This window comes from Ambystoma mexicanum, chromosome 5p (genome assembly GCF_040938575.1).
Source record: "Ambystoma mexicanum isolate Mex_15411 chromosome 5p, UKY_AmexF1_1, whole genome shotgun sequence".
NCBI classification, from domain to species: Eukaryota; Metazoa; Chordata; class Amphibia; order Caudata; family Ambystomatidae; genus Ambystoma; species Ambystoma mexicanum.
Genome location: NC_090930.1, coordinates 445,310,866 through 445,338,406, shown reverse-complemented (window position 1 = coordinate 445,338,406; position 27,541 = coordinate 445,310,866). Strand labels below are relative to the sequence as shown.

The 27,541-nt window shown below is 47.7% G+C and overlaps 1 protein-coding gene across 5 annotated transcripts in view; it reads left to right on the top strand.

Annotated features, from left to right (window-relative positions):
* Positions 1 to 27,541, top strand: part of DOCK11 (dedicator of cytokinesis 11) — a 1,707,663-nt gene that overhangs the window by 329,229 nt on the left and 1,350,893 nt on the right. For all 5 annotated transcript variants that reach the window (XM_069612850.1, XM_069612848.1, XM_069612847.1 and 2 more), the window contains one exon: positions 22,571 to 22,653. In XM_069612850.1, coding sequence (XP_069468951.1) covers positions 22,571 to 22,653 — 83 coding nt within the window. The remainder of the gene's footprint in view (positions 1 to 22,570; positions 22,654 to 27,541) is intronic.

Genomic DNA, 27,541 nt, shown 5'->3' with positions numbered 1-27,541 from the left:
ATTCACGTTGTCTTTTGGCGATGTGCGTGTGCGTTGTAGCCCTTCAGGCTTGGGCGGAAGGCAGGCAGCTGCGGCTGGGTCCGCAGCAGGTGCAACCTCTAGAACTAAGAACTCTTCCCCCCAACATACCCGTGAAAAAACCCACCCCCCAAATTAACCAGGTATCAAACAGTGCTGAGCTTGGGCGCTAGTGCCTCCCAAGGACTGTGCCCGGTTTTAAAACATTGACGGTGCTTGGTTGTGTGTCTTCCTGATGCACATAGTTGAATTCACAGTGCTCCATCAGAGTCGCCTCACGGGGGTCCGCTTTGCCACGCTCTCTCCGTCGCTGGTTTGGCCTGTTTTGCAGGGGCTGGAATCCTATATCATCTAGGAAAGCGTTTGCCTCTTCGGGGAAGTGAAAGATTCTCAGTTTCGCTGGAAATACCATTGATTATTGGATGTGTCCCTCTTGTAAGCAGTGTTTTACTCTGGTTAAGGCTCTCGTCTATGCCTGGTTCGAGGGCGAGAAGTCAGGAAAGAACTGGATCCTATCTCCTTCGTATTGAAGGTCACCCTTTTCTCGTGCTAGCTTGAGGATAGTATCTCGGTCCTGGAAATTGAGGAGTTTTGCTATGATGGGGTGCGGCGGAGCGCCTGGGACCAGGCAGTTGGCCTGTATTCTGTGTGCTCTTTCCACCACAAAGAGTGGGGGGAACGTCATTGCCCCAAAGAGGTCCTTGCATAGCTGTTCTACAAAATCCTCCATCTTCGCCGGAGCTTGTTGTTCCCGTATCCCCACCAGCCTTATGTTACTTCAGCGGGCGCGCCCTTCAAGGTCTTCATTTTTTGCGGTCACTTCTTTCATTTGCCGCTCCAGTGACGTGATTCTGGTGGTTAATGCAGATGCGTTGTCGTCCAGATCGGATACCCTTTGTTCCACAGAGTCAAAGTGGCGGGGGTGACATGGAGTCTTCCTCAGGATCTGTGGTGGAGGACTTGGCCCTTGTTGGTTGCGTTTGTTTTGGTGTTTTGGGTATGGCCCGCATTTCAAAGGTTAGTTTACGTTGTTCTTTGTCGGTTTTGCCCATTTCGCTTCACTGGAGTGGTCCTGCATTCACTGGTGGCTGGCGAGGAGCTGGGGTATGGAGTGGAGTAGCGAGGTCTGGTGGGGCGTCCGGACGCTCGCCGGAGGTGGCTGGACCGACCGGAGGGCCGCAGCTATGCTGCGATTCTTAACCCTACTGGTGGCTTACAGCAGAGCACTTCGTTTGTAAGTGATTTCAACCCGGCACTCCACCTAAATCAATGCCTAGCGTGTGATGCACAGCTGGAACCCTTAATTATGTATTTATGTCTATTTCTGAATGATATACCCTTATATCAGGCCCCTCTCTTTGAATCCCCCCGGTCACACTGAACCAGGAAGCAGGCTGTTTTGCAAAGTTAAAAGGATTTACTTTATATATTTCACTATATATATATATATATATATATCACACTATTTAATATTTATACAATGATCACCAATGGGGTGATGTCACAAAACTCTCTTTAGTCACACGGAGTAATAATAGGAAAAATAACGGAGCATAGAATAATACTTTGTGTGGGTTCAATCAAAATTGCAATGTGATACTCTTTCCCCCTGCACACTACTCAATCCCCCCAAGATGCAATATAAAGAGATGGAAGGAGAGAAACAGGTTTCAGGAATACAGAATTCAACAACACCGTATCAATCCCAATTTCCCCAGCAAAGACAGAGAAAAACAGGAATGATTGCAAACTTGTCAAAAATGGTTTTAAAATTGACTTTGCATGAATGGTAAAAACACTGAAAAATTGATTTAATTCACTAAAATGGTTTCAATACTAGTGGGAGCTGCTTTGTATAGTTTCAGGTAAACACTAGCAATGATTATTGAGTAAATTCGCGGCAAACTTTTCTGCATGCGGTAAGCGTGATTGCGGAAAAACTATAAGGAGTTGGGATGCGGATTTGGATTTGTTGGAAAGTTGAGGATGTTAGCTTCAATTTGAAACTTCATTTCTAGCATAAACGGTGCGGAAGTTAGGAAGGTTTTTGTAGAGGTTGTTTTTTTCAGAAAAAGTCAAAATTTGTAAAACAAGGTTGCGCTTTTTTTAAAAAATTAGAAACAAGTTTCTTATACTAGGGAGTCTATGAAGCCACAAACTAAACGACAGCGCAGCCACCAACCCAGTGACGCCTCTGGATGGTTTCTACCTGCCGAGACGCTTGTCTTTCTTCAGCAAATATATTAGCGCAAAGATGATTTTAACATTACTATTATCAAAGGACTATAGGGATGAGAGAAAGATTCAGGTAAGACAAGATTTTCTACAATGCAGTTCTGTATATAAGAGAATGGGTTTGGATAGGATTACTTATTGATAAGATATTTGCTAGCGACAATCCTATGCTAAGGATACTCACTACCACTGTTTGGAATGGACCCGTCAGGGATCTGGTCAAAGATTTCTGGACTGGAATTCTGCTAGCACATCGGACTGGACTCAAGGTGCTCTGGTTCTGCACTTAGCACAACACTCTGGACACTGCACGGTGAAATTGGACTGGATCTGACGGGTTGGTTCTGGTTCGCAGCTATCTGGTTGCAGCTCTGCTCTACTGGGATGGATCTTTGGATTTCTGGCAAGAATTCTTAGCAAGAAAGCAGCACAGCTCAGCCAGGCTGTTCTTTTTTCTGTTCCCCTTGGAGGTCTGGGGTAAAATCTGGTTTCAGGATTGTAAAAGGCCAAGCTGAGAAGGGTTCAGCTTTGGAAGTGGGCCTTTCTGCTTTCAAAATTCTGGTGTCGGGAGTCTGGAGTCTTGGATATGGATTTCTCTTGCAAAGTGCTCCGCCAGCAAAAAGTTGATGGGTGAATGTGTGTGTCTAGGTCCTAAACTGTGTCTATTTATGTATTTTCTAAAGGGGTGGGTAGGCTGAATTATACTAGGCACACCCCTAAGGATTCTATTGGTTAAAATATTCCCTCCTGATTCGAGAAGAAAAAGAAAACATGGTGTCATGGTGACACTGTATTTGAAGATCCAGTGAGAACCTCTCCTTTGTTTCCGCACATGGAATCTATTTTTCATACACGACATATTTACAATTTTCCAACCTTAGTACCAATAGCATATTTATATCAGATATTTGTTGGAGCGAGTATTCATCCGAGCGCCGTCTCGGTGAGAGCTTTGGTTCAGATTTGACAGTTTTCCGCACTTTTAGTCTGGTACCCAAAGTCAGATTTGTCCACTTTTTTACACATATGTGCGCATGACAACTGGGCATAATCATGTGAACTTTCATGTTTCTGGCATCACCACAATTGCTACAAAACCACAAATTCTGTAGTCTTATCCCTGAACATAGCACAGAGTTCTGAGTAGTTTTAAAACCGTGACCAGGATTTTCATGTTAACAACACTATATTTTACAAACTTTTACAATTTTTCACAGTCCTCTGTCAGTCCTTTTAAAACATATACTTTCTTGTGTTTTAAGGATACACATAACTGTCTGTCCCGCCTCCAGAGTTTTGGTGAGTCAAGAGCAATCTCCGCCCCTCTTCCTCTGGCAGGAGTTTTCTGTTGACACTTGCATCAGCATATTCTTTTCAGCCCAGGAAACCCTTTGTCTCTCTCAGGGGCAGCAGAGCAAAGTCCCCTCCTCTCTTCATTAACATCTGACTGAAAGTTCCTGGAGCAGAGCGAAAAAGGAAGGTACCTTTTGTTTGGGGCACGCTGTGGAATTTGCCTTTGAAGCTCTGTGGCTGGCATCAGTTCCAACTTGTTTAAATTTATCTTTGATAAAATAAACTTACATTTCCAAAAATAGACACACAGATCTCTAATTCCAGTCTTTTTAAAACATAGAGAGTGAATAGTGGCAACCTATATTGCTTTTGGTGGCAAGTCACTTCTTTTCCACAATTTGATTTTAATGCACAAGATTAACTTCTAATGCACTTAACTGACAGCTTTCCTACAGGCGGCCAATGGTACTGTGCCCATATTCTAACAGATTTTCACAGCCAAGCACACTTTTTAATGTGGATATTCTATGATGAATTCTGCTTCTCCTGACATTGAGTGCTTGTGTGGATTCTTTAAATAAAGTGATGGTTAACACCCAGCAAGGATGTTGGATCTTTTCTGATATTTGGGAACCATTATTTTGCAATTTCAGCAGCCAAGGAAAAAAAGGATGTCAGAGCACCTTTAGGTTTCCTGGCAATGAAGCACTGCCTCTCCTGAAGTTTCCTAATGCACTCTGTGGGCAGCCCAGTGACAGGTTTTGACAGTGTGGTCTCCTGTTCCCCACTGACACAGGCAAAGTAGATTGTCAGCCATCTTTTCCGGTTTCACTGCGCAATTCTCAGAGGTTTAGCGCGCATAGGGCTTTTTGCGGCCATTTTGTTGGTTCTGGTGCCACCAGTACACAGTGATGTCGCAGGGCAGAGTGTAGTGGGTCAATGCATCTCACATGTAGATGTGACACAAAAGCATAGGGCAGATGTAAGCTTATAGGTGGTGAGGACTTCACAATGAGGCCGCCTGACCCCAGGAGTTGGAGCCGCTCCCCGCAAGCCCCACCTGTCTCTTCACGGTGTGGTGCCCAGGGAGTTCGAAAGCTACGAAGGCTGGGTTGAACCGAGGTTGGATGGAAGGACGAGCAGAGAGGATGCGTCCGTCAGGAATGGTGTCCTGTTGGAAGATGGTTTTAGCTTGCTTGGTGCGGCATTCAGGCGCTGCCACACGTGGTGGGGATTCCGGATTGTGCTGATGTAGGTTGTCCGTAGGGCCGAGGGGCCAGGTCAGTTCTGCAACAGTTGCGGGTGGGGTTGTGGAGTGCGAGCGCCGCAAGGTTCCAGGCAGGGTGCCTACCCGCCGGAGCCACGGCCACACTGCAGGGCCAGATAACCACAGTGTGTGCAACACTACGTGTTTATTGGCTGTGTAGTACAGTCTGTTGCTGCAGTGGCTCCACTTGGGGGCCCAGAGAGGCCACTCCGGCGCCGGTCCTACGCCACGGCTCCACTTCCCAGCCCAGGAGGGCGCTGTATGATGTTGAGGGAGCTGGCCCGCACCAGGGCCGAGAGATTTGCACCTGCAGAGGCCCTCCGGAGCACTCTGGTGTATTGGCCACATGCCCGTAGGGGCCTGTGATTGTGTATCTTGGGTGTACCTTTTGGGAAAGCTTGCCCTTGGAGCCGGTGGAGTGGCTGTAAATGCCTGTGATGCCGGTCGGATAGGTCCCAGAAGTTGTCGGGGGTGTCTAGTGAAGCTCCCAACCCCTGAGGGTGTTTATGGTGGTGGAGGAGGGGTTCTGTTATAATGGACGGGCCGTCCCCTGGGGGGACTAGGAGGCTCCTCTTGTCCGTTGTTTGAAGCAGTGCTGCCGTCTACCCCACTTGGTGGGGGGGGGTGTGGGCTGCCTTAGTGGTTTCTGAGGATGGTTGGAGTGCCTTTGGGGGACGGGGTCTCGTGAGGGTGTTTCCCGGAGTCTCAGCTCACTCAGGATCAGCTGGACTCTGTGTGCTCTGCCCCACCCCGGCCGCCCGAGGGAGGGTGTCCTCAGGCAGGGAGACGCCAGGCGTGAGGTTGGGAATGAGGTGTTCTGCAGTCCCCCAGGACCTGCGGGGTAGGCCATGCATGTAGGTAGTGCCCCTACCTGGTGCACTGCTGGCGCGCGTCTTCTTCGCCGGTTTGCTGGTACTCCTCGGGCTTGCTGCCAGCTACTCTTGGTTCCGGCGCAGCTGCGAGGCGGGGTGCAGGCAGGGCCGGGCGGTGGCCGACTGGACGTTGCTGGACGGGCTCCAAACTGCCTCTGCCTCCAGGCCCAGTGGCCCCCACACACAGTTCGCACCAGGTATGGTCACTGATGACCCTTCTCTCCGATGCAGAAGGTCCTTCAGAACGCGACCCTGATCGGGTGAGCGACCCTGCTGCAGGGGAGGTCGCAGCTGGGCTCTGTCTGCCTTGCTGTCTGTTGTCTCATTGCCGCAGAAATACAGAGCCGCGTGGTGCCGCACACACCTTGACAAGAGTAGCTGTGGCTTATATTTCAGCTGCAGCTTGTTGCCCCTGGGGTTTCTCTGGGGAGACTGGTTACAGATTCCGTCGGTCACACAAGTGTGGAAGCACTCAGGGCACCTATATTTCAGGATATGTCCGGGCACTGTACGGAGCTCTCTAGTGAGCTGCCATCTTGGATGGCTCTCTAGTGCCCTCCTTGAACTTGATCCTTGCAGCCACCACGAGCCAGTGGAGAGATTTCAGGGCTGGAGAGATATGGTCCCTTGGCTTGAGGCCAAGGATAAGTCTTGAAGTCCTGTTCTGGATTAGTTGCAGAGGGTGGAGAGTAGAGGAAGGCAGATTGGGAAAGAGGCTGTTGCAGTAGTCCATCCTAGAGAGAACAAGGGCTCTGGAGACAGTGAGCTTCTGGGGGAAGTGAGAAAGGAAAGAGTCCCTTTGAGGAGGTCCAGCTAGTAGTGGGACTTCTTGACGATGTCCGAGATGTGAGGAGCGAAAGAGCAAGTGGAGTCGAAGATGACACCAAGGTTTTTTGCCTTGCAGGAAGGTGAAGGAAGAGGGCTCCAAGAGGGAAGCCAGAATGAGAGAGGGAAAGCAGGGGCAGGGGTCCCAATGAGAAGGATCTCCATCTTACTGGCATTAAGTCAGAGATCGTTTGGAGGTGCACCAATCCTGAATCGCGGATAGACAGTCAGGAATGAGCGAGAGGGGAGAGGAGGCTGAGGGGCGCCTGAAGGAAAGCTGAGTGTCATGCACATAACACTGAAAGTTAGAGGAGAAGGTAGAGATTAGGTGGCCGAAAGGGGCCAAGTAGAGGTTAAAAACCCAGGGTGAGAGGATAGAGGCCTGGGGAACTCCACAGGTAGAGAGAGAGGTGGCAGAGAGAAAGGGTCCTATTTGCACATGAGAGGGGTGGTCCAAGAGGAAGGCAGTGAGCCACTCCAGGGCCTGATCCATGATGCCCAGGTTCTCACAAAGTCGATTGATCAGGATGGTGTGGTCGAAAGCATAGGAAAGATCAAGGAGGATGAGGACCGAAGGAATGCCCGAATCAAAGTTTAGCGAGCAGATCTTCACAGGTTCTCAGGAGAGCGGTTTCCATGCCTCTGGCAGCTCTGAAGTCAGACTGATGGTCATGGAGACAACCAACAGATTCAATGTGGAGAGTAAGCTGGGAGATGGCCAGCTTTTCCAAGAGTTTGCCCAGGAAAGGGGTGATGGAGATTGGGCATTAGTTTGCCAGGCAGGTAGGATCGGCAGACAGCTTTTGAGGCGGGGGTGCACAAGGGAGTGCTTAATTATTACAGAAATCGTACAAGGCTGGAGCGAGTGTGCAAATATGGTCCATCATGGTTCTGGAGGAGCAGGGGAGCACCTGTGTGGATGAGACTTTCATAGATCAGACTTGTCTAGAAACCTCATCAGGAGTTGTCAGAGAGAAAGAGGAGAAAGTAGGAGGAGAGGGAGGGATGGCTATAGGGGGCAGAGAGAGAAAGAGGGAGAGGAAGAGGGGATGAGGGATGATAGACTAATTGGCAGAATGGGGAGTACTCTGATGGGATTCAAACACCTAAGTTTCGTTTCACGTATGTGCTGCTAAGGAGCCAAAAGTCCAAGGCTGGGCTAATATGCCAGCCAATCAGTGGGGTTGAGGGACAACACAATGTGCAATGTAGCATAGAACAATCCACTGTTGTTTTGTCCGCTATAATTAGTACTATATGTATTTAAGTCAAAACACGTGTCTGGGTTTGCTGTTGGTACAGAGGAGAATTGCCTAGCATTTCGGTGCTGGACTGCCCCAGGGCAGGACAAAGACTGATATGCAGGGATATTTCTCCTCTGTGAAAGGGACAGTGAGCTAAAGACTTGTTTGATTCTCTCTCGGGGTCCATCCACCCAAAAACAGGTCAATGAGCTGTGTTTGTGCTGGTAGAGGGACTCCCAGAACCTCCCCTGTTTTGCATATTAAGTAAATGTGGGTTTCACCCTAAGTTACCAATGGAATCTAGACGTGGACCCTTTGCTCACTGTTATTAAAGAGGCACAGCTCCACCTCACTAATGAGGCCCGACTAGGCAGAAGCACGTGTTTGGGATGATGTTGGTGCTCTTGTTCAGAGGAGAATTGCCTATCATTTCAGTGCTGGACTGCCCTGGGCAGGACAAAGACTGATATGCAGGGATGTTTCTCCTCTGTGAAAGGGACAATGAGCTAAAGACTTGTTTGATTCTCTCTCGGGGGCCATCCACCCAAGAACAGGTCAATGGGCCGTGTTTGTGCCGGTAGAGGGACCCCCAGAACTCCCCTTGTTTTGCATATTGAGTAACTTTGGATTTCACCCTAAGTTACCAGGTCCAGACATGGACCCCTTACTCGCTGTTCTTAGAGAGGCACAGCTCCACCTCACTTATCAGGCCCGACTAGACAGAAACACGTGACTGGGGTTGCTGTTGGTACTCTTGTTCAGAGGAGAATTGCCTAGCCTTTTGGTGCTGGACTGCCCCTTTGCAGGACAAAGGTGAATATGCAGGGATATTTCTCCTCTGTGAAAGGGACAGTGAGCAAAAGACTTGGTTGAGACTCTCCCAGGGGACATCCACCCAAGAACAGGTCAATGGGCTGCTTTCGTACTGCCAGAACCCCCCTTGTTTGGTATACGTATTTAGAGGTAGTACCAGGCGTGCCCTACAGAAAAGGGGTAGCCAGTGTTGTACTGATCCTTATATGTTCTATAAGTAGGTATGTTCCCCTAAACCAATCCCATCCCTTGATAGGTTTTGTATTTTGCCACCTAGAATTACATCATAGATGATGCATATTGGGGTATAAGACTTCCATGTAATCAAGCTTCTGTGTGAGAGTTCATGCATCAGTCTGATGTGTGCCAGTTGATCCTGCTTTATTAAATTGATAATGAAGTAATATTTTGCCATATTCCTTGAGTCGGTCCAATTATTTGGTCTGAGATCATTATTGTAATTCCATCTTGCACAAAAGATGCTTCAAGGTGCTGGTGCACAGTGTAGTCAAATCCTCTATGTGTACTTGTGCACGTGAGCATTCTAACCAGAATTGTAATGATTGTACTGCAACACGCTGTGTGTTTGTTATGCTTATGAAATGTTTGCCAAACTTAATTTAAATAAAGTTCTAAAACAAAGAGATTGTTGATAGAGGCCGGATTGCTATGCTCATACTCTTTGACTTCTCGGCAGCATTCGATCTACTCGATCCATCTTTAAAGCTTAAGAGGCTAGCTGATATTGCCAACTGCTACAGCCTGGATATGCTCTTTTCTTGATCCTCAGACGTCAAGGGTGTGTTACGCTCACCTGGCTCCCAGGGAGGTGCTGGTCTAGTCTGGGTTTCTGTGGCCTCTTCACGCGTGATGCGTAGAACTCGGACCACCGATTGAACAGGACCCCCTAATCTTGCTTGTCTGGCCCGTAGGAATATCCTTCTGCAGATGAGAAAGGGGATTAACTGTCTGCAGAACAGTGTGCTTGCTCCCCCCTTTTCCCCTTCGTTCTTCTCTAACTTCCTCCAAAACCCCCGGTTTAAGCTCACCTTATGGTTTGGAAGGATGAACTCTCCATCCTGCTTCTGGTGCAGGGGCGCGCGTTTGTCCAGTTACTTCACTGGTTTTCAGAATGGCGCTGGCAAAATCCACTTGACTTTTCGGAGCGATACGCCGTAAGTATGAAGATTCAAAAGTTCAAGTGTGAGCCTCTTTTTATGTTGTCTTCCTAACCTGTGATCTGTCCTCTATTTCAGGTGCAGAACGAAGGCGATGCGTTGAGGGGTTAAATTGCTGATGGTACAATCAGGTGAGTTAGTGATGAGGGCGACCCCTCTAAATGTCTTTATAATTCCCCAGTAATGTCTTTTGTCCTTTCCCCATAGGGGCCGGGGTGCGGTACCTGCCAACGAAGCGGCGCCGACCCGAAATGTGGAATGGTTCACCAAGAAAAGCCGGTAAGTATTATGGCTGAAAATTTGGCTTTCCTCCTGTGTTCCCTCTGCTCACCTTTTGTCTCTTCTTCTCTCCCCTAGGTGCAGAGATGTGGCGACCGGTGCTGACAGCCGCGATGGAGCCGGGAGATGTCTCGAGGACAGGTGAGTGAAGCACGGCGCTGCAGCGAGCAACGCAATGCTTTTAAATGGAAGTCTTTCTTCAAGAATGCTGGCGTGAAGATTCCGGATGCAGGTAAGAAGTTTGAATATGTTCTTGGTTTTCACCTTTCTCTTCTTTTCTTTCCTTACAGGTGTTCCAGGTTCGAGGCGGGCGTGGCTGGAGTCCAGGTGCAGGAGCAGACACGGTGAGCGTTCAGCTGCTGGGATGCAGAACAACGCGAAGCACCTGTGGCTGTCCAGGCGTGGCTTAAATAGCCTTGGAAGAAGTCCCAGGTAAGTATTCTTCCACAGCCCCACCCAAGTAACAAAATAGTCCCTTCAGTAAAATAGTCCCTCCTAAGCCTCTTTGACTTGGGTCTTCATGCAGCATGGTCTGCATCAGGTGAGTATGCAGCATGGTCTGCATCAGGTAAGTGCATCAAACACTTTCCTTTATGAGCCTGGCGCCTATGGCACCAGGACTGATGTCCAACATGAGCCTGGCGCCAAAGGCGCCAGGACAGAGTCCAAAGAGCCCCTATAAGGGGCCGCTGGGCTTTTACCCGGGGGCATGATGCCTGCTCCTGGGGGTGCTGGGCCTGGCCTGGTGCTCCGGGGGTAGGCATCATGACAGCACTCCCCCCAAGGCCCCTCCCAAGGTCGTTCCCTCTGGAGGTTTCGGTTTGTTTGGGAAATTCCGATGGAACCTTTTTACTAGCCGAGGTGCATGTATGTGGTCGCTGGGTTCCCAAGACCTTTCCTGAGGCCTGTACCCCTTCCAATCAATTAGATAGAAAAGTTTTGATTTTGAGATCTTAGAATCCAAAATGTTCTTCACCTCGAATTCAGGCTCCCCATCTATCTGGATTGGTTCTGGTGGCTTTATTAATCTGGTTCCTGGTTGCACTGGTTTCAAAAGTGACACATGAAAAACAGGGTGAATCCGCATGTTAGCTGGTAGATCTAGCTTGACTGCCACTGGGTTAATTATAGCTTTGATCGAGTAAGGGCCTAAATACCTTGGATTAAAAGTCTGAGGTCCCTTGAGCGATAAGTGTTTGGTAGCCAACCATACTTGATCCCCTATTTGGTATGGAGGCACCTCTCTTCGATGCAGATCCGCATTCTGTTTGTATTTCCCTTTCGCATGTTGTAAGTGTGCAGTTGCATCCTTGAAGGCTTGAGTAATCGTAGAATGCAAATGGTCCACTGCGGGCATTTCAAGGCTCAAAGGTGAGTCCAAGTCTGAAGTACGAGGGTGATGTCCATATAGGGTATAAAAGGGGCTCTGACCAGTTCCAGAGTGTATTGTGTTATTGTATGCATATTCAGCCACCCATAAAATATCCTTCCAATTACCCTCCGATTGGTGCAACATATATCGTAGATATTGTTCAAGGGTCTGGTTCGTTCTCTCCGTCTGACCATCGGTCTGTGGGTGGTGGCTGGTTGAGAGTCTTACGTCGATTTGTGCCAGTTGACAACACTTTTTCCAAAAATGAGAAATAAACTGGCTTCCCCGATCGGAGACTAGTATGGACGGGAATCCATGCAAACTGATGATATTTTCGAGGAATTCCTTGGCAAGAACAAAAGCTGAAGGTAATCCTTTCAACGGAATAAAATGGGCCATCTTGGAAAATAAATCCACCACAACCAGAATAGTATTGTATCCATTACAAGAGGGCAGGTCCGCGATAAAATCTAGTGACAAGGTGTGCCAAGGTGCTGGTGGAATGTCTAAGGGTTGAAGAAGACCGGCGGGTTTTGTTTTTTGCCCTTTGTTTTGGGCACAAACTCCACAGGACATCACAAAAGATTTAATATCCTTTCGCCAGGAAGGCCACCAGAATTGTCATTTAATTTTTTCCTCTGTTTTGGCAATGCCAGGATGTCCTTCCATCAGAGTATCATGATGACGGGAAATAACCAGTACTTGCAATTCCTTTTCTGGCAAAAATAAGCGTCCTTGGAAGTAAGGTAAGCCATCGTTGACTGAAAAGTAAGACCCCCTTTTGATCCAATCCTGCAAGGCTGAAGAGTCCAGGAATTGTTTTACCCATGCTTAAATGTCTTCAAGGGTTTGTAAAGTGGTTATCCCCAAAATTCTTTGTTCGGGAATTATCGGCGCAGGTTCTGAGTTTGTGTCCATTTCTCCCATTCCAATTCGAGATAGCGCGTCCGCTTTGCCATTCTTACAGCCGGGACGGTAAGTGATTACAAAATCGAACTCAGCAAAGAACAAAGCCCATCGGAGCTGTCGTGAAGACTGAGCCTTCGCAATTTTTAAATATTGTAAATTCCGGTGATCAGTGATCACGGTGATGGTATGCCTGGCGCCAAGAAGATAATGCCGCCAAGCCATAAAGGCGGACTTAATAGCTAATAATTCCTTATCAGTGATTGCTTAATTTATCTCCGGCGGCGAGAACTTTCTGGACCAAAATGCTTTGGGGTGCAGTTGGATGGTTTCGGGGTCTCTCTGAGACAGGACAGCTCCCATGGCTAAGCTGGATGCGTCGGTTTCGACTATATATGGGAGATTGGGACGCGGGTGTTTCAAAATAGGTGCGGACGTAAATTTAGCTTTCAATTCCTGAAAGGCCTGTTCAGCTTCCTCAGTCCATTCAAAACGTTTATTTTTCCGCAAGAGTGCAGTGATGGGTTGCACCACCCGTGAAAATTCCGGGATAAACCTGCGATAAAAATTGGCAAAACCAAGCATGCTTTGGACACCTTTCACCGAACTAGGTGATGGCCATTTGAGGATGGCCATTCGGACCCCTTTAGATGTCAGGATGAATCCAAGAAACTCAACCTCGGTGGTATGGAAAACGCATTTTTCCAGCTTTGCAAACAGTTTGTGCTGGCGCAATTTCTCTAGGACGGCCCTGACATGTTTTCTGTGATCTGATTCCGAAGAGGAGTACACCAGAATGTCATCGATATACACGACAACACAGACATCGATGAGTTCCCGAAGGACATCGTTCATGAAGAATTGGAAGGCAGCAGGCGCGTTGCACAACCCGAAAGGCATCACCTGGTATTCGAATAGTCCATATTTTGTACGGAAGGCCGTTTTCCATTCGGCGGCTTCTTTTACTCGTACCAGATGATAAGCCCCCCGGAGATCTAACTTGGTGTATACGCAAGCATCCTTCACCTGGTCAAGGAGTTCAGGGATCAAAGGCAGAGGGTAACGATTTTTAACAGTTATCTGGTTCAATGCGCGGTAATCGATAGAAGTTCTAAGGTCGCCTTCTTTTTTTGGCACGAAGAACAAAGCCGAGGATGCCGGAGACTTTTAAGGGGCGAATGAAACCATTGGCTAGGTATTCATCTAAATATTGTCTCAAATGCAGATTCTCCGGTTCAGTAAGGGCATAAATCCTGCTCCAAGGGGGTTGTGCACCGGGCACCAGATCGATTTGGCAATCGTACGATCTGTGAGGAGGTAACGTGTTGGCCTGTTCCTTTTGGAAGACGTCCTGAAAGTCTTGGTATTCCGGAGGTAGTTGCATGGAGACAGAGGTTACTGATGCTAGACTGATCTTCAGATTTTCTGGGTAGCAGGTTTGTGCACACTCCGGGAAGGTTATTCTCTTTGCTCGCCAATCAATTCGAGGATTATGTGTCTCTAACCGAGGGATTCCGAGAATAACCTGAAACTGTGGAGCCTTGATTACATCAAACACAACTGCCTCCCGATGGCCGTCCGGACCTACAAGTGTCACCTCAGCTGTGGAATGTGTTACCGGTCCAGAGGCAATTTCGGTTCCATCAACTGTGGTGATGACATCTTTGCTGGTTTTAGGACGCAGAGGGAGGTTAATCCTGGAGACCAATTCACGATCCACATAGTTTCCTATAGCCCCACTATCGATGTATGCCTTTATTGCATGCAACCGCTTAGGCTGTTCCGGATCTACGAGGACCATTGGCACAATGAAATGTGAGGTCTGAGAGTTTGTTTTCAAGCTCGGCAAGTGGACCCCTACGCTTGTCGGGCATGGTCGTTTCCCGATACAGAGTTTTCATGGATTTTATCAGCAGCTCCTACCACCTTCTTGGGCGGCTTTGCCGGGCAATCTCATAGAAAGTGTCCAGAGGACCCACAATAAAGACATAATTGCATCTGCCGTCTTCTTTCACGTTCCTTTTGAGTTAGAGGTCCTTTAACCCCTCCGATTTGCATTGGCTCAGAGGCTTCAGCCCCCTTGAGGTTAGCGTGGGTCTTGACCAACACCCGGGTCTCAAAGTTGGACCGATCTGCTTTTCTGTTTTGCAGTCTGTGATCCAATTGGACCACTAAGTCTATATATTCTGAGCATTCTTGGGGCGGATTTACAACTTGGGCCAGGACATCTTTAAGTTCTCCGCGTAGACCTCGATAAAATAACGTGATTCTGTTATCCTCTGGCCACCCAGTTTCCACAATTAGTCTATTAAAGGTTGCAATGTAGGATAGGAGGTCTTGATTGCCCTGTCGCAGAGATAGAAGTTCGTCATCCAGAGCCTGCCCCTGGGAGTGACGAGCAAATAACCTCTCCATGCTTGCTTGAAATCCTTGAAAATCACGAAGAATCGGGTCATCTTGAGTTACCAGTGGAACTGACCAATCGGCAGCACTGCCGCTGAGATATGACAATACAAAGGCTACCTTGGTCTGGTCATTAGGGAAGGCCCCAGGTCTGCATAGGAAATGCAAACAACACTGATTCATGAATACGGCAAATCGTTTGGGGTCCCCAGCAAAGCGTTCGGGTGGGGCCAGCGGCATGTTTCCAGGTAGATTAATCTGCACCGGGTTACTGGAAAGCACAGGAGCGGGGTTCCCCCCGGAACCGGGTAAAGGAGTTTGTCCAGCTTGACCTTGCAAAAGCTGTCTAGCCAGGTCATCAGCTCTTTCCTTTGTTACAATCACTTCCCTCCTGAGAGCATTAGTCTCTTGACGAGCGGCGTGTACTTCGGCCCGTAATTCCTCCAGTAGTTGGGCCAACTGTTCAGTCTCAGAAGTTTCCATAGCGCCTGGGTGGAAATTTGTAGGACGGCTTCGCGTTCTGTTACGCTCACCTGGCTCCCATGGAGGCGCTGGTCTAGTCTGGGTTGCTGTGGGCTCTTCAAGCGTGATGCGCAGAACTCAGACCACCGATTGAACAGGACCCCCAAATCTTGCTTGTCTGGCCCGTAGGAATATCCTTCTGCAGATGAGAAAGGGGATTAACTGTCTGCAGAATAGTGTGCTTGCTCTCCCCTTTCCCCCTTCGTTCTTCTCTGACTTCCTCCAAAACCCCCGGTTTAAGCTCACCTTATGGTTTGGAAGGATGAACTCTCCATCCTGCTTCTGGTGCAGGGGCGCGCGTTCGTCCAGTTACTTCACTGGTTCTCAGAATGGCGCTGGCAAAATCCACTTGACTTTTCGTAGCGATACGCCGTAAGTATGAAGATTCAAAAGTTCAAGTGTGAGCAACGAAGTGGCACCGACCCGAAATGTGGAATGGTTCACCAAGAAAAGCCGGTAAGTATTATGGCTGAAAATTCGGCTTCCCTCCTGTGTTCCCTCTGCTCACCTTTTGTGTCTTCTTCTCTCCCCTAGGTGCAGAGATGTGGTGACCGGTGCTGACAGCCGCGATGGAGCCGGGAGATGTCTCGAGGACAGGTGAGTGAAGCGCGGCGCTGCAGCGAGCAACACAATGCTTTTAAATGGAAGTCTTTCTTCAAGAATGCTGGCGTGAAGATTCCGGATGCAGGTAAGAAGTTTGAATAAGTTCTTGGTTTTCACCTCTCTCTTCTCTTCTTTCCTTACAGGTGTTCCAGGTTCGAGGCGGGCGTGGCTGGAGTCCAGGTGCAGGAGCAGACACGGTGAGCGTTCGGCTGCTGGGATGCAGAACAACGCGAAGCACGTGTGGCTGTCCGGGCGTGGTTTAAATAGCCTTGGAAGAAGTCCCAGGTAAGTATTCTTCCACAGCCCCACCCAAGTAACAAAATAGTCCCTTCAGTAAAATAGTCCCTCCTAAGCCTCATTTAGCTTGGGTCTTCATGCAGCATGGTCTGCATCAGGTGAGTATGCAGCATGGTCTGCATCAGGTAAGTGCACCAAACACTTTCCTTTATGAGCTTGGCGCCTATGGCGCCAGGACTGATGTCCAACATGAGCCTGGCGCCAAAGGCGCCAGGACAGAGTCCAAAGAGCCTCTATAAGGGGCCGCTGGGCGTTTACCCGGGGGCATGATGCCTGCTCCCGGGGGTGCTGGGCCTGGCCTGGTGCTCCGGGGGTAGGCATCATGACAGGGTGTTGGTTGGTGACTTTAAGGCGCCATCTGAGACACTGTGCTGTGGTGTGCCGCAGGGTACCTGCCCTTCTCCAACACTTTTCAATATTTACATCCTTCAACATTTTGATCTGTTGGATAGTGTTGGAGGTAAATACACCAACTATGCAGATGACACCCAGCTAATATTCGAGGTGACAGGGAATTAAGATCTTGCTACATCCAACATTAACAACACATATGTGCTGATCCAAATACAAACATGGATGGCCATTAATCCTCTTGCACTTAATAAAAACTAAACAGAGTTGGTTATTGTGGGCTCTGCTCAACGGTTGAGAAAATTGGATGCAAAATATGTACAGTTTAGGATTGCTGACTGCTCGATCCCAGTTGAGTCATCTGTGAAAACCCTAGGAGTCTATCTTGATTTGAATTTGACAATGATGAAACATGCTGCGCATGCAAAATCCTCTTGCGCCTACATCACTAAATTGCTTAGACAGATTAAGCCTTTTCTGCCTAGAATTAATTTGTCAATAGTAGCATGGGCTATGGTTAGTTCTAAAATTGACTGCTGTAACAGGTGGGCACATTGAAAGCCAACTTGAAAACCTTGCAAGTTGCTCAAAATGGTGCAATGAGAGCAGTATGTGGTTTGGGCAGGACTGATCATGTCACTGAGGCAAGAAGGCCACATCACTGGCTGCTTCCATAACATAGAATAGCATATAACATGCTTTCTCTCACACACAAATGTCTGCTACTTGTCAAGTCGGTTGCGTGATGCACGTGTATTGAGATCTCTTTTATCTAACGGAAGCAATACACTTTCCCTCCCTTGCTTTAAATTGAAAGGCTTTGAAGGAACAAGCTTTGATGTTTGTGGACCTGTCCAACTCTCCCTCTTCGAATGTACATGCTATCCCGTGTGCCCTCAGTTATAAGAAGGCAATAAATACCTACTTTTTCAATTCTAATGCGTAATATGCCGAAGCTTTGTCTTGTGATCTTATTGGACTTTGACCCTCAGCTCCCACATCGATTTATGCTGATTTGTCTTCAATGTGTCCACTGAGGCCTACGGGCGTGTTGCACATTAAAAGGAAAAACAAAAATAATAATGATAATAATACAGTTATTTGAAGTCATATAGGCTTTATGGCAGTGGGCCCATTACAAGGGCGTAAGATCCAATAGGATATTACCTACCAACCTTTGTGCCTGCCTCGAGTATGTTTCACTTCCAGGTTCTTAAAGTGAATGGGGCCACACTGAGCAGCACAGTGCTAGCTTCATTGGATAGCACTATACATTGTTCTGCCTCACACAGTGACTTATTATGATGCAGGAGGAACGTGGAGTGGTTCGTGCTTTATCTGCAAAGACATGTGCACCACCACTATATCAAGAGCCATGCGATTTTCATGCACTGAGTTATGGATCAGTCCTTAAAGTCTGCATCCAACTCCCCAGCTGCTCTGTTCATAAAATCTGCATTCACCTCAAACACATTGAAGTTTCATAGCGGCAGAGATACTGGAATCTGCATGGAATTTCAGGTGGTTTTTGAACCTGCAAAAACCAGGCAGAATTCATAGGGATTCATGTGAATGCATCTGCCATGCATAGACATGGGGGCAGCATTTACGATTGTTGAAGTGATAGGGCCTCGCGCTTCTTGTACAAGAAGCCTGCTTTCTTGGTTTCCCCGGGCATTAGCTGGAATATCTCGGAGGCTCTGGAGATCATGGAGTGGTACGATCCCACCTCATCCGGTGGAGATACCCTATGTGGAGCATCCAAATGTGGAGATTCGCTGTCCGCTGCAACAATATCCTCGTTGTCATCCATGTTTGTCGTGACCGTATCCGTCCCTGTACCCGTGTCTGGATCTGCTGGGGGAGAAGGGACCCAACGTGGTGGCTGAGGTTGAAATGGGGGCATCGGATGACGCTTCCACTTCTTTGCCGGAGGCAAATCGGGGACCTAGGGTACCCCAGGTGCCAGAGCCGGAGGCATCCTCATCTGGATCTCTGACACCAAGGTATGCAGGGCCGGCAGAATATCCAAGGAAATGTCCCTCAGCTGAGAAGGCCAAATAGGAAAACAAGGCCCTGCATCGTCCTCCTCCTCTTCAATGTCCTCATGGACCATGTGCAAGGACTCCTGGTCTTCGTCATCCGTGGACAAGACCTCCATGGCTTGGGCCAAGTCTGGAAGGGCTGTTTTGGGGCCTCCTTGGTCCCCCCTTTTTCCCCTTCAGGGTCTGGAAGGACTTAGAAGACCGCTCCTGGTTCTGGGTGAAGCATGACCCTGCTTTGAGCATGGGTCAGAGGCCTTGACGTTGAGCCACATTGCCAGTCTACTGTGCCTGTCCCTCATCGTCTTCTTGTAGAACCTGAGGCAAATTTCGAACTCCAACTCATTGTGGTCTTGGTGCAGGCAGTAGAGGCATTACAGGTGCTTTTCCTCCACAAACACGTTCCATAGCCCGCATTTGGTGCAGGGCCTGTAGAGGGACCTTCCCTCCTTCTTCTCCTCCGTCATGGTCGGAGATCGCGAAGTAGGCCCGATAACCTTCTAGAATCTTTGACGATCTTCGCCCTTGGGGGGAGCTGAAATTCACAGACAACGGATCCCCGCTGTCGACAGATGGAGAAAAGAGCACACAGACTCCTTTGAGACAAAAATAGAATTTAATTGTTTTTGTTGAAAACCATGAAAAAACATACAAATAACTGAGAGAGCAAACTTGAGCACTGAAGCGTGCTATAAAAATCTGAAGATGGCTGCCAGAGGAGGGACCTAGGTAGAGGACTGTGATTGGATGGGGGCAGTATGACCCAGAGAACAAGTGATTGGTTTAAAGGAGAAATACAGTTTATAAGTGAAAGTGAAACTGATTTTTCTTTTACCCAGGATTCCCCCTGACTACGGGGAATATTTATGAGCATGTTAATCCATGCCAGACCCATGCTTGAGAACAATAGTTACAGGTAAGTACCTTAAGCCTTCCTAGTGTTTGTGAAAATGCAGCTTGTATTTGACAGCATCAACTTCACACATGAGGCTGTACCTTACATAGGATGATGGTGTAAAGCATATAAGGCATTGCCTGGAATAGGAGGGCATCACTGCTGCTTTTCAGGTTGTCCTTGGCATATGATGGCATTGTCCGGACATCTAATGCTGAAATATGCATATGGTGACTATACTAGACATATGAGACATTTACTGGTATAAGACTGCATTATTGGGAACCTGAGGCAATAGTTTGTATTATGATGGCAGCACCTCGACAGGTGAGACTCTACCCTACATATAAGACTTTGCCATGCGGATGAGTCATTACTTGTCAATTGCCATTCCAGGACATTTGTGCTGCATATGACATATGACGGCAACACATTGACATGTGAGGCTGTTAGTCCTTGCCTGCATAATATGGCAGTACAGCGTTAATTTAGGATCCAACTGGCATGTGGTAGCAGAAGCTGTGCATGTCTGGTTGTACTTTGCATGTGGTAACTAGGCATAGAGTACACCCTTACTACGTACCGCCTTACTACGAGGTCCCTTTGCGTGTAAGTACTTTAACGCCTGCTGTTTAGCAGGCGTTAAAAACCAACCCGCAAAGGGACCAGGGTGCTAATTACGGTACCGCAATTTGCGGCACCGTAATTAGCACCTTCCCCATTCCCATAGAGCCCTATGGGGCAAAAATGGGAATGGGGAAGGGAAATGGGGGAAGGGGGAATTACCGCCCCATCAACCTTGGAATAGGGCAGTAATTCCCCTTTCCACCAAGACGGTGCCGGTATTTTACCGGCATGGACCAAGGTGCTAATAGCACCTTGGTCCTCCGCCTACCGTGTAATGAGGCCCAAAGTGTTCCACGGCATTGCTTAGAGTCATTTATTACAGGCAAGTGAAACAAACATAGACTAGGGCCTTTTCATGCTGGTTATGCTTTAAGATGTAATTGAAACAGGAAACCATATCTGCATTGTGTCGTTCCCTATGCAGTAGTTCACCTTCACCTGTCACCCCACAATCCGTAAATTCGACGTGCCTAGCTCACATTACCCACATTACAAAACTCCCAAACAAATGAAATGAACATGATAATCTGCCTTCCATTCTCCCATGGCAACCAGAGATATCCAAACCTGTACACATGAATTCTTGCCAAGATGGCAAGTGTATTTAAAGGAACACTAGTGATCAGATGCCGGAGACATATCACTCTGCCAGGGATTTCTTAAAAGGTTATGTAGCGATTACGCAAGCTACGCCCCTCAATAAAGGTTTGTTAATGACGTTTGGCCTCCACTCCTTTTCACTTGGGAAGTGAAATGAATCTCTGCTCCTTTTTGTTCTCGTCACAATGGGGCAGATCCCATGTTGCCCAGTGGGCTGTGGATGACCTGTATTACAGCAAGGCTAGCCAGCATTGGCGCATGCACGCTTCCACCGATAACATTGTTACATTATGCCAACAGAAGGCCTGTAACTCCATGTTATCCTAATTTATGCAACCACTGTCAACTCTTCTACTTTTAGTTTGTCTCTGGGGATATCTAATTTAGCTTTTATAGTGCTAAAGTGTGTATAGCGGTTCTGCCAGTACCTGTCTCCCAAATGTATCATTTACATGAATGAATAAACTGGTGTTTATGGGGATGAGAAGACTGATGTTTGTTGGCCATTATTTGGCACTTCAATAGTGTATGGTTTCCATTTTCCAATCCTTACTAAAGACATGCCAATGTAGACATACTGTTGAGCAAATGTAACTTCTGTTCCATCCACTTTCAGGAGTGTCAACCATTTCCACCCACTTCCTAGTTGTACCACATTGGTTTATTCTGGGTTTATAAACAACATCTGTTACTTAAACGTGTGAAAGTCTCGGGAGGATAGCTCAGCGGCAACATGCTCGCCTTGGAAGCAAGACGACACGCAGCCACACAGGTTCGATCCTTGGGTCTGCGCCTCTGGGTATTAAGCACCTTATAAATAACCTATAATATTATAATATAATATCAAAACGCCACCCACAAGACCTAAGTAGCCCACCTTGGGTCTTATCCTTAGGTGCAAAGGGTGAGTCCAATCATCCTGAATTCACATAAGGAATCATTGGAGGCTCTGCCCACTTCAGCAGTTCAGTGGTTTGAAGAGGCATTTCAGTTGCATATCAATCAAGAAGAGAAATGCATGAATGTAAATCTACCACAAACAGTGTAGGCTGAGGTAGACCTCCTTCCATGCCCATAGTGTGCTACTTTGCCAACCACATCTTTGATTGAGGGACTCGCATTCTTCACGCACCACACTTGTGTTCAACAACTCTGATGAAAGAGAATACTTGTGTACACAGCTCACCCTTAGTTTTCTAATTATGTTACATGTTGTTATTCATCCCTAAATGACCTATTTTTAAAGTTAAATCCTGCTCTGAGTCTCTGTTTATATTACTTTGCTTTAAAGTGCAACAGGCATCCAAATACAATAACGAAGTCCCATTTTGATTTTTGTTTCTACCAAAAGTAACATTGAGATTGAGTGCATTCCAAGGAGGTCCAAAAACAGAATAAGGAAATGAACTGTGGAAGAAACTAATCATAAATGATGATGTTGCACTGCTGAAGTATTTTAGGAATGGTTTGGACAGGATAGAGAGAAACTATGCCATTTCATGAACGCCTAAGCTTTGGAATGCTCTCCCCAACTCACTCAGAGCAGAACCCTCGCTGTACTCCTTTCGCAAATCTCTCAAAACTACACTATTCAATTAACCATTACCTTTCCTTCACCTGCACCTGCCCTCAACCGTTCTGTTACGATATGGGTCTGTAATACCAGTATTTGCATACAATATCCTGTAATGAAAATTGCCTTGTAACCATTTGCCTTCCACTGTAACCAGATTGATGTTTTTTTATCTGTAACAGCGCCACAATGCCCCAGGGCTGATGTGCGCTTTAAAAATTTGAATAAATAAATAAATAAATAAATAAATAAATAAATAAATATTGCAAACAGAGATTTCCCAGTTGGCTAATGTGCGATATCACTTTTGCTTGATGGATTCACTGATTCATTCCCTTGTTAACTCTGGTTGCAGTGCATTCGCTCCTACAACTCAGACTGGAAGGTTGTGAACTATAAATATGAGGACTATTCTGGGGACTTCCGAATGCTGCCTGGGTAAGTTCCACCCATTTTGAAATAAGTGCACTTTTGGATCATATTTAGAGTGGGTACGCCATAAGATATCAAACAGAATAGATTTCATGGAATTTCAAGAAACATCCTCCTTTCTTTCTGCTTGAAATGGTTGTTCCGTGTGAAGAAGTGAAATTAATAACTAAGATAAACTCATTGCAATTAAGGTGGTTTTTTCACAGTAACTGTCATAATTGGGAAAGTAGGTGGCATTTTGTAAAATTAACAAGGGCACGGTGCCTATTTTAAAAAGATTTCTTCTATTCACTTGAGAAATATCCTGAAAAAATATATTTATTTTAGTAATGCATTTTTATCATACATTCACCTTAAGGAATCATGGGAATTAAGGCCTAAAACTTCCCAATGTAAATGATTTTGATTAATTTGCCAGAAATTGACAGACTTTACCTACTGCATATATGTTTATTTGATTATCAATGTTCCTGACAAAAAATTCTTCAAGGACCTACACCAAATGATGATGACCGGATCCGTACAACACACTCATCCCTAGCTCACCCCTTCTTTCTTTTCTATCATGTTCTCCTCAACGTTTACTTGTACAGCGGCACAATGCTTCCACGTAACTGCGAGTTCTATAAATAACCTATCAATGGCCGGGTCTGTGGCTCAGTGGATTGATGTATCCACAGCTGGGATCTGTGTTGGACTTTAAGGTCACAGGTTTAAATGTTGTCTGGGTCACTCAAACCATCACAATGTTATTGGTCCGTTGTACATTAAGATCATGGAATGGGTAGCTGCCAAGAGGCAGCACTAATAACAATACAGATGTAATCAAATCACTATATTAAGATCCAGTACCCGCACGCAATATCCACTAAGCCCTACATCCTTCCAGGGTTGAAAAATGACTACCAGTGAGTTGGATAACAAGGAACCTCTGTTAAAAGCTTATATGGAGAATGACTCTCTCTGGGGTTGAACGTTTGCTTTACGAATACACCGGCTGGATCACATGCATACATGTTCTGCTGCTAAAGTGACCTCTCTGTCTTGATGGTTCATACCTCGTCCATGAAAAGCCTTGTGAATCATGCAAAGTGCCCTACATTGAAAGTGACTCGCTACGGGAAACCAATGACGTGCCCTTAGATGCTCCGTTACTCGTCCTACTTGGAAAGAAATGTGGATGATACCTACTTTGAGGGGGAATACCAGGAATCACTATAAACCGAACAGATTGACTAATGAGGATTCACAGTTATTAGATTTCAGTGGCAACATATACTCTCCATTACTAATTGACTGCTAGACACATTCAGCATCAACAACAGCCATGCCAATTATACTTTATCTTAGTATACAATATACCATTTCCTACAACTATCCTATGCCCAAAACCCAGCCTGTGTCCATTCTATGCCCTTCTGTAACCCTTTAACTGCCATGGGTATTTCCCCCCAGTGCCAAGGCCTTTTTTGGTGATTTCGGTATGTGGCCATTCAGTGCCTTGTAACTTTTTTGTTACATGAGATATCTCGGCCAAATTTGTCTCCTTTTTTTCCCACATGTAAGCGGTCCTAATGCCACCCAGGAATCCTAGGTTGCTGTAGGGGGGGTGAGAGAAAATAAGCAAAAAGGGCGAAAGTTTTGGGTTTTTTCAAAAAATGCCAATAAATTGATGTAAAAAGAAGCCTGTGGTTTTTTCGTTGTAAGAGCTAGGAACAAATGGTTTGCTGTGCTGAATTCCCCAATCTCCTGGCTTTCAATAACAGGTTGAGTGGAAACGGAAACAAAACATTTTGATGTGGTTATCAACTGTTTTGTGAGAGGTAGGCGATTTTGGCCATTTTTTCCAATTGGACATGCATGGACGGAATGGAAGAAAAGGGTAGGAAAGCCATATTGGAGGACAGAAAGGCATATATTTCTGAAAAGAAGACAAAATTCCAAGTTTAGGAATTAATGTTTAGGTCAGGCAACAACTAGGTAGCGGAAAATGCCATAGATTGGGGGGAAAAGCGGAAAAATGACTGAAGAAAAGGTATGTGTTGGACATGGTTGGCTTGGTACGGCAATGGCTTCTATGATTTTTGGAAAAGCAATGCTCTGCTACATTCCCCGACTCTTGCAGTTAGGAAAGCACACATTTATTGTAGTGTTTTACAAAACAAGCAATACCACAAGCCAAACACTGAGCCATGGTACACAGGAGGTTTATGCTCACGGCCTGAACAGACTCACTTAGTATGTGTAAATCTGGAAAACCAATGTGGTGAGGAACGGCAAGCATCCTTTTCAAGGGTAGGTGACTTGTGCAGGTTACAAAAGTGTATGGTGCCTAAAGCAGCGACTAAATGTAGGTCACATTTGGGAAATGAAAGGGTTGTGTGACAAAGGGCACCAGCAAATGGGTCAAAACGTGATGTAAACCACACAAACACAACAAATGGTATACCTTCCTGCGTTCCCACAGGTGTCCCGATGAAAACAGTACCTCACATGTGTGGGTGCACCTACCTGGGCGCCAAGGGGAAAGCCTAAAACAAAAGTAACCCCAAGTCTGTTTTCACACCTGAATTTGACACTTTCTCCAGACAAGCGCAACATACAGATATGGGCCTCGGGTGTCCAAGCCACCAAGGAAAACAGGGAACCCCATGCATTTCCGAAAAGAGGACACCTGTGGGAATCCGCAGAGGTATGATTTGCGTAAATCGGCGCAGAATCTATTACCCAGACACCGCCGCAAAGTCCAAAATGTGGGGAAAAAATGCATTTTCTTTGCACATTTCACTCGGCGCACCCATCGAAACACGCCGCCAGCAACACATGGCCTACCGTCCCGCGTTCCCACAGGTGTCCTGATGAAATCGGTACCTCACATGTGTGGGTGCACCTACCTGGGCGCCAAGGGGAAAGCCTAAAACACAGGTAATCCCAAGTCTGTTTCGACACCTGAATTTGACACGTTCTCCAGACAAGCACAACATACAGATATGGGCCTCGGGTGACCAAGACACCAAGGAAAACAGGGAACCCCATGCATTTCCGAAAAGAGGACACCTGTGGGAATCCGCAGAGGTATGATGCTGCCCTTTAGTGGGGGCGGAGGGGCCCCCTACACCGCTGTGGAATTTTCTAATGTGAAGGGGGGTGCACCTCTCCACCCCCACCCCAATTGGACGGGCAGCCCATCTCATGTAGCCCTCTCCAGGGGCAGATAAGGGGAGGCCTGTCCTGCACTTCTCCCTGGGCTCAGGCGTCCGTTCCTAGGAGCAGATATCTGGTCCCAAGGAAGGCTGCATGACATGGCACCCACTCCATTGCGGATGGGGGGGATGGGGCCAACGCCCCATCCCATTAGAAAATTCCCCGACCCTTTGGGGTGCCCCACAGCCCCCCCTAAAAAGCGTTCCACCATTTTCTTTTTTCCTTTGGTAACCCAACTCCCCTTGGCACAGAGGGGCACATTGGTGTGCCAATCTGGCGCCGGGGTGCTCAAACCTTACTGCCCCACCCACTGGAGGGCCTGTCCCACCATTTTTGGGGGCCCTCTCCCCCCCACCCTAAAATGGTGGGGGTGTGTAACTCACACAGCTGTTTGTAGGAGGCCCAGGGGGGCCTGCATGAGGTGCCCCCGCTACCCATTTGTGGTGAGGGGGGAGAGGGTCCCCAAAAATGGTGGGACAAGCCCCCAGTGGGTGGGGCAGTAAGGTTTGGGCACCCCGGCGCCAGATTGGCACACCAATGTGCCCCTTTGCGCCAAGGCAAGCTTTGTAAACAAAGAAAACAACGAAAAAGGTACAGTACACTTTAGGGCGGGCCAAATGCAGGGGGGGCATCTCGTTCAGCCCTCCCCAGGGGCAGATAAGAGGGGGGCTCTCATGCATCCCTCCCTGGGGTAAGATGCCCCTTCCTAGGAGCAGATATCTGCCCCCAGGGAGGGCTACAAGGGGTGCCCCCATTTCCCCATGGGGTGAGGGGGAGAGGGCCACCCCCCTTTTCTGTGAAATATATCCCTGGTAGCTAGTGGCCCCCACAATCCCACCTAACATTCCCTTTTGTTATTTTCATTTCTTTTTTTTTGCCCCCTTCAATGGGGGCAGATGATCAGCCATCTGCCCCCAAGGGGGCCTAACCTGCAGGCCCCATCCTTTGGGGTGCCTGCACACTAATTCCTGGTGGCCCTCTCCCCCACACCCCAATTGGATGGGGGGCCACCTCATGTAATCCTGCCTGGGGGTATAAATCTGCCCCCAGGGAGGGCTACAAGGGGTGGCCCACCTTTCCATTTGGTGTGTGAGGTGGAGCGCCACCACCATTTCACGGGGTCAAAAAAATTCCAGGCCCCCCACCCCCCATCCCCGTTCTATTTATTTTTGTATTTTTTTAATTTTTGCCCCCCTTCCCTGGGGGCAGATGATCAGCCATCTGCCGCCAGGGTTGTGCACCCAGGGTTGTGCACATATGTGCCCCCATGCTTTGGGGGGCGGGGGGAGAGGGCTGCTTACTTGAAGCAGCCCCCTTCCCCCCACGTCACAAACGAATCCATGGTGGTCCAGTGGGTTGCTGGTCACGGATCGAGCGCTCTGCGCTGATCCGTGACCAGCAATGCCTCATATACGTGGTGTCCTTGGAGAACCTCCCCTTTCCAAGGACACCACTTTTTCCCTAAATCCCTGGTGGCCTAGTGGGCCCCAGGGCCCCAAGCCCCCTCCCGCCTCCCCATCCCTCGATTTTTTTACATTTTTTATTTTTTTATTTTCACCCCTGGGGGCAGTGATCATCTGCCCCCAGGGGTCTCCAGTGCTGTGGACCCATGCTTTGGGGCCACGGGGGAAGGGGGCCACTTACCTAGTAAGCAGCCCCCCCTCCCCCGCGTCACAAACGGATCTCTATT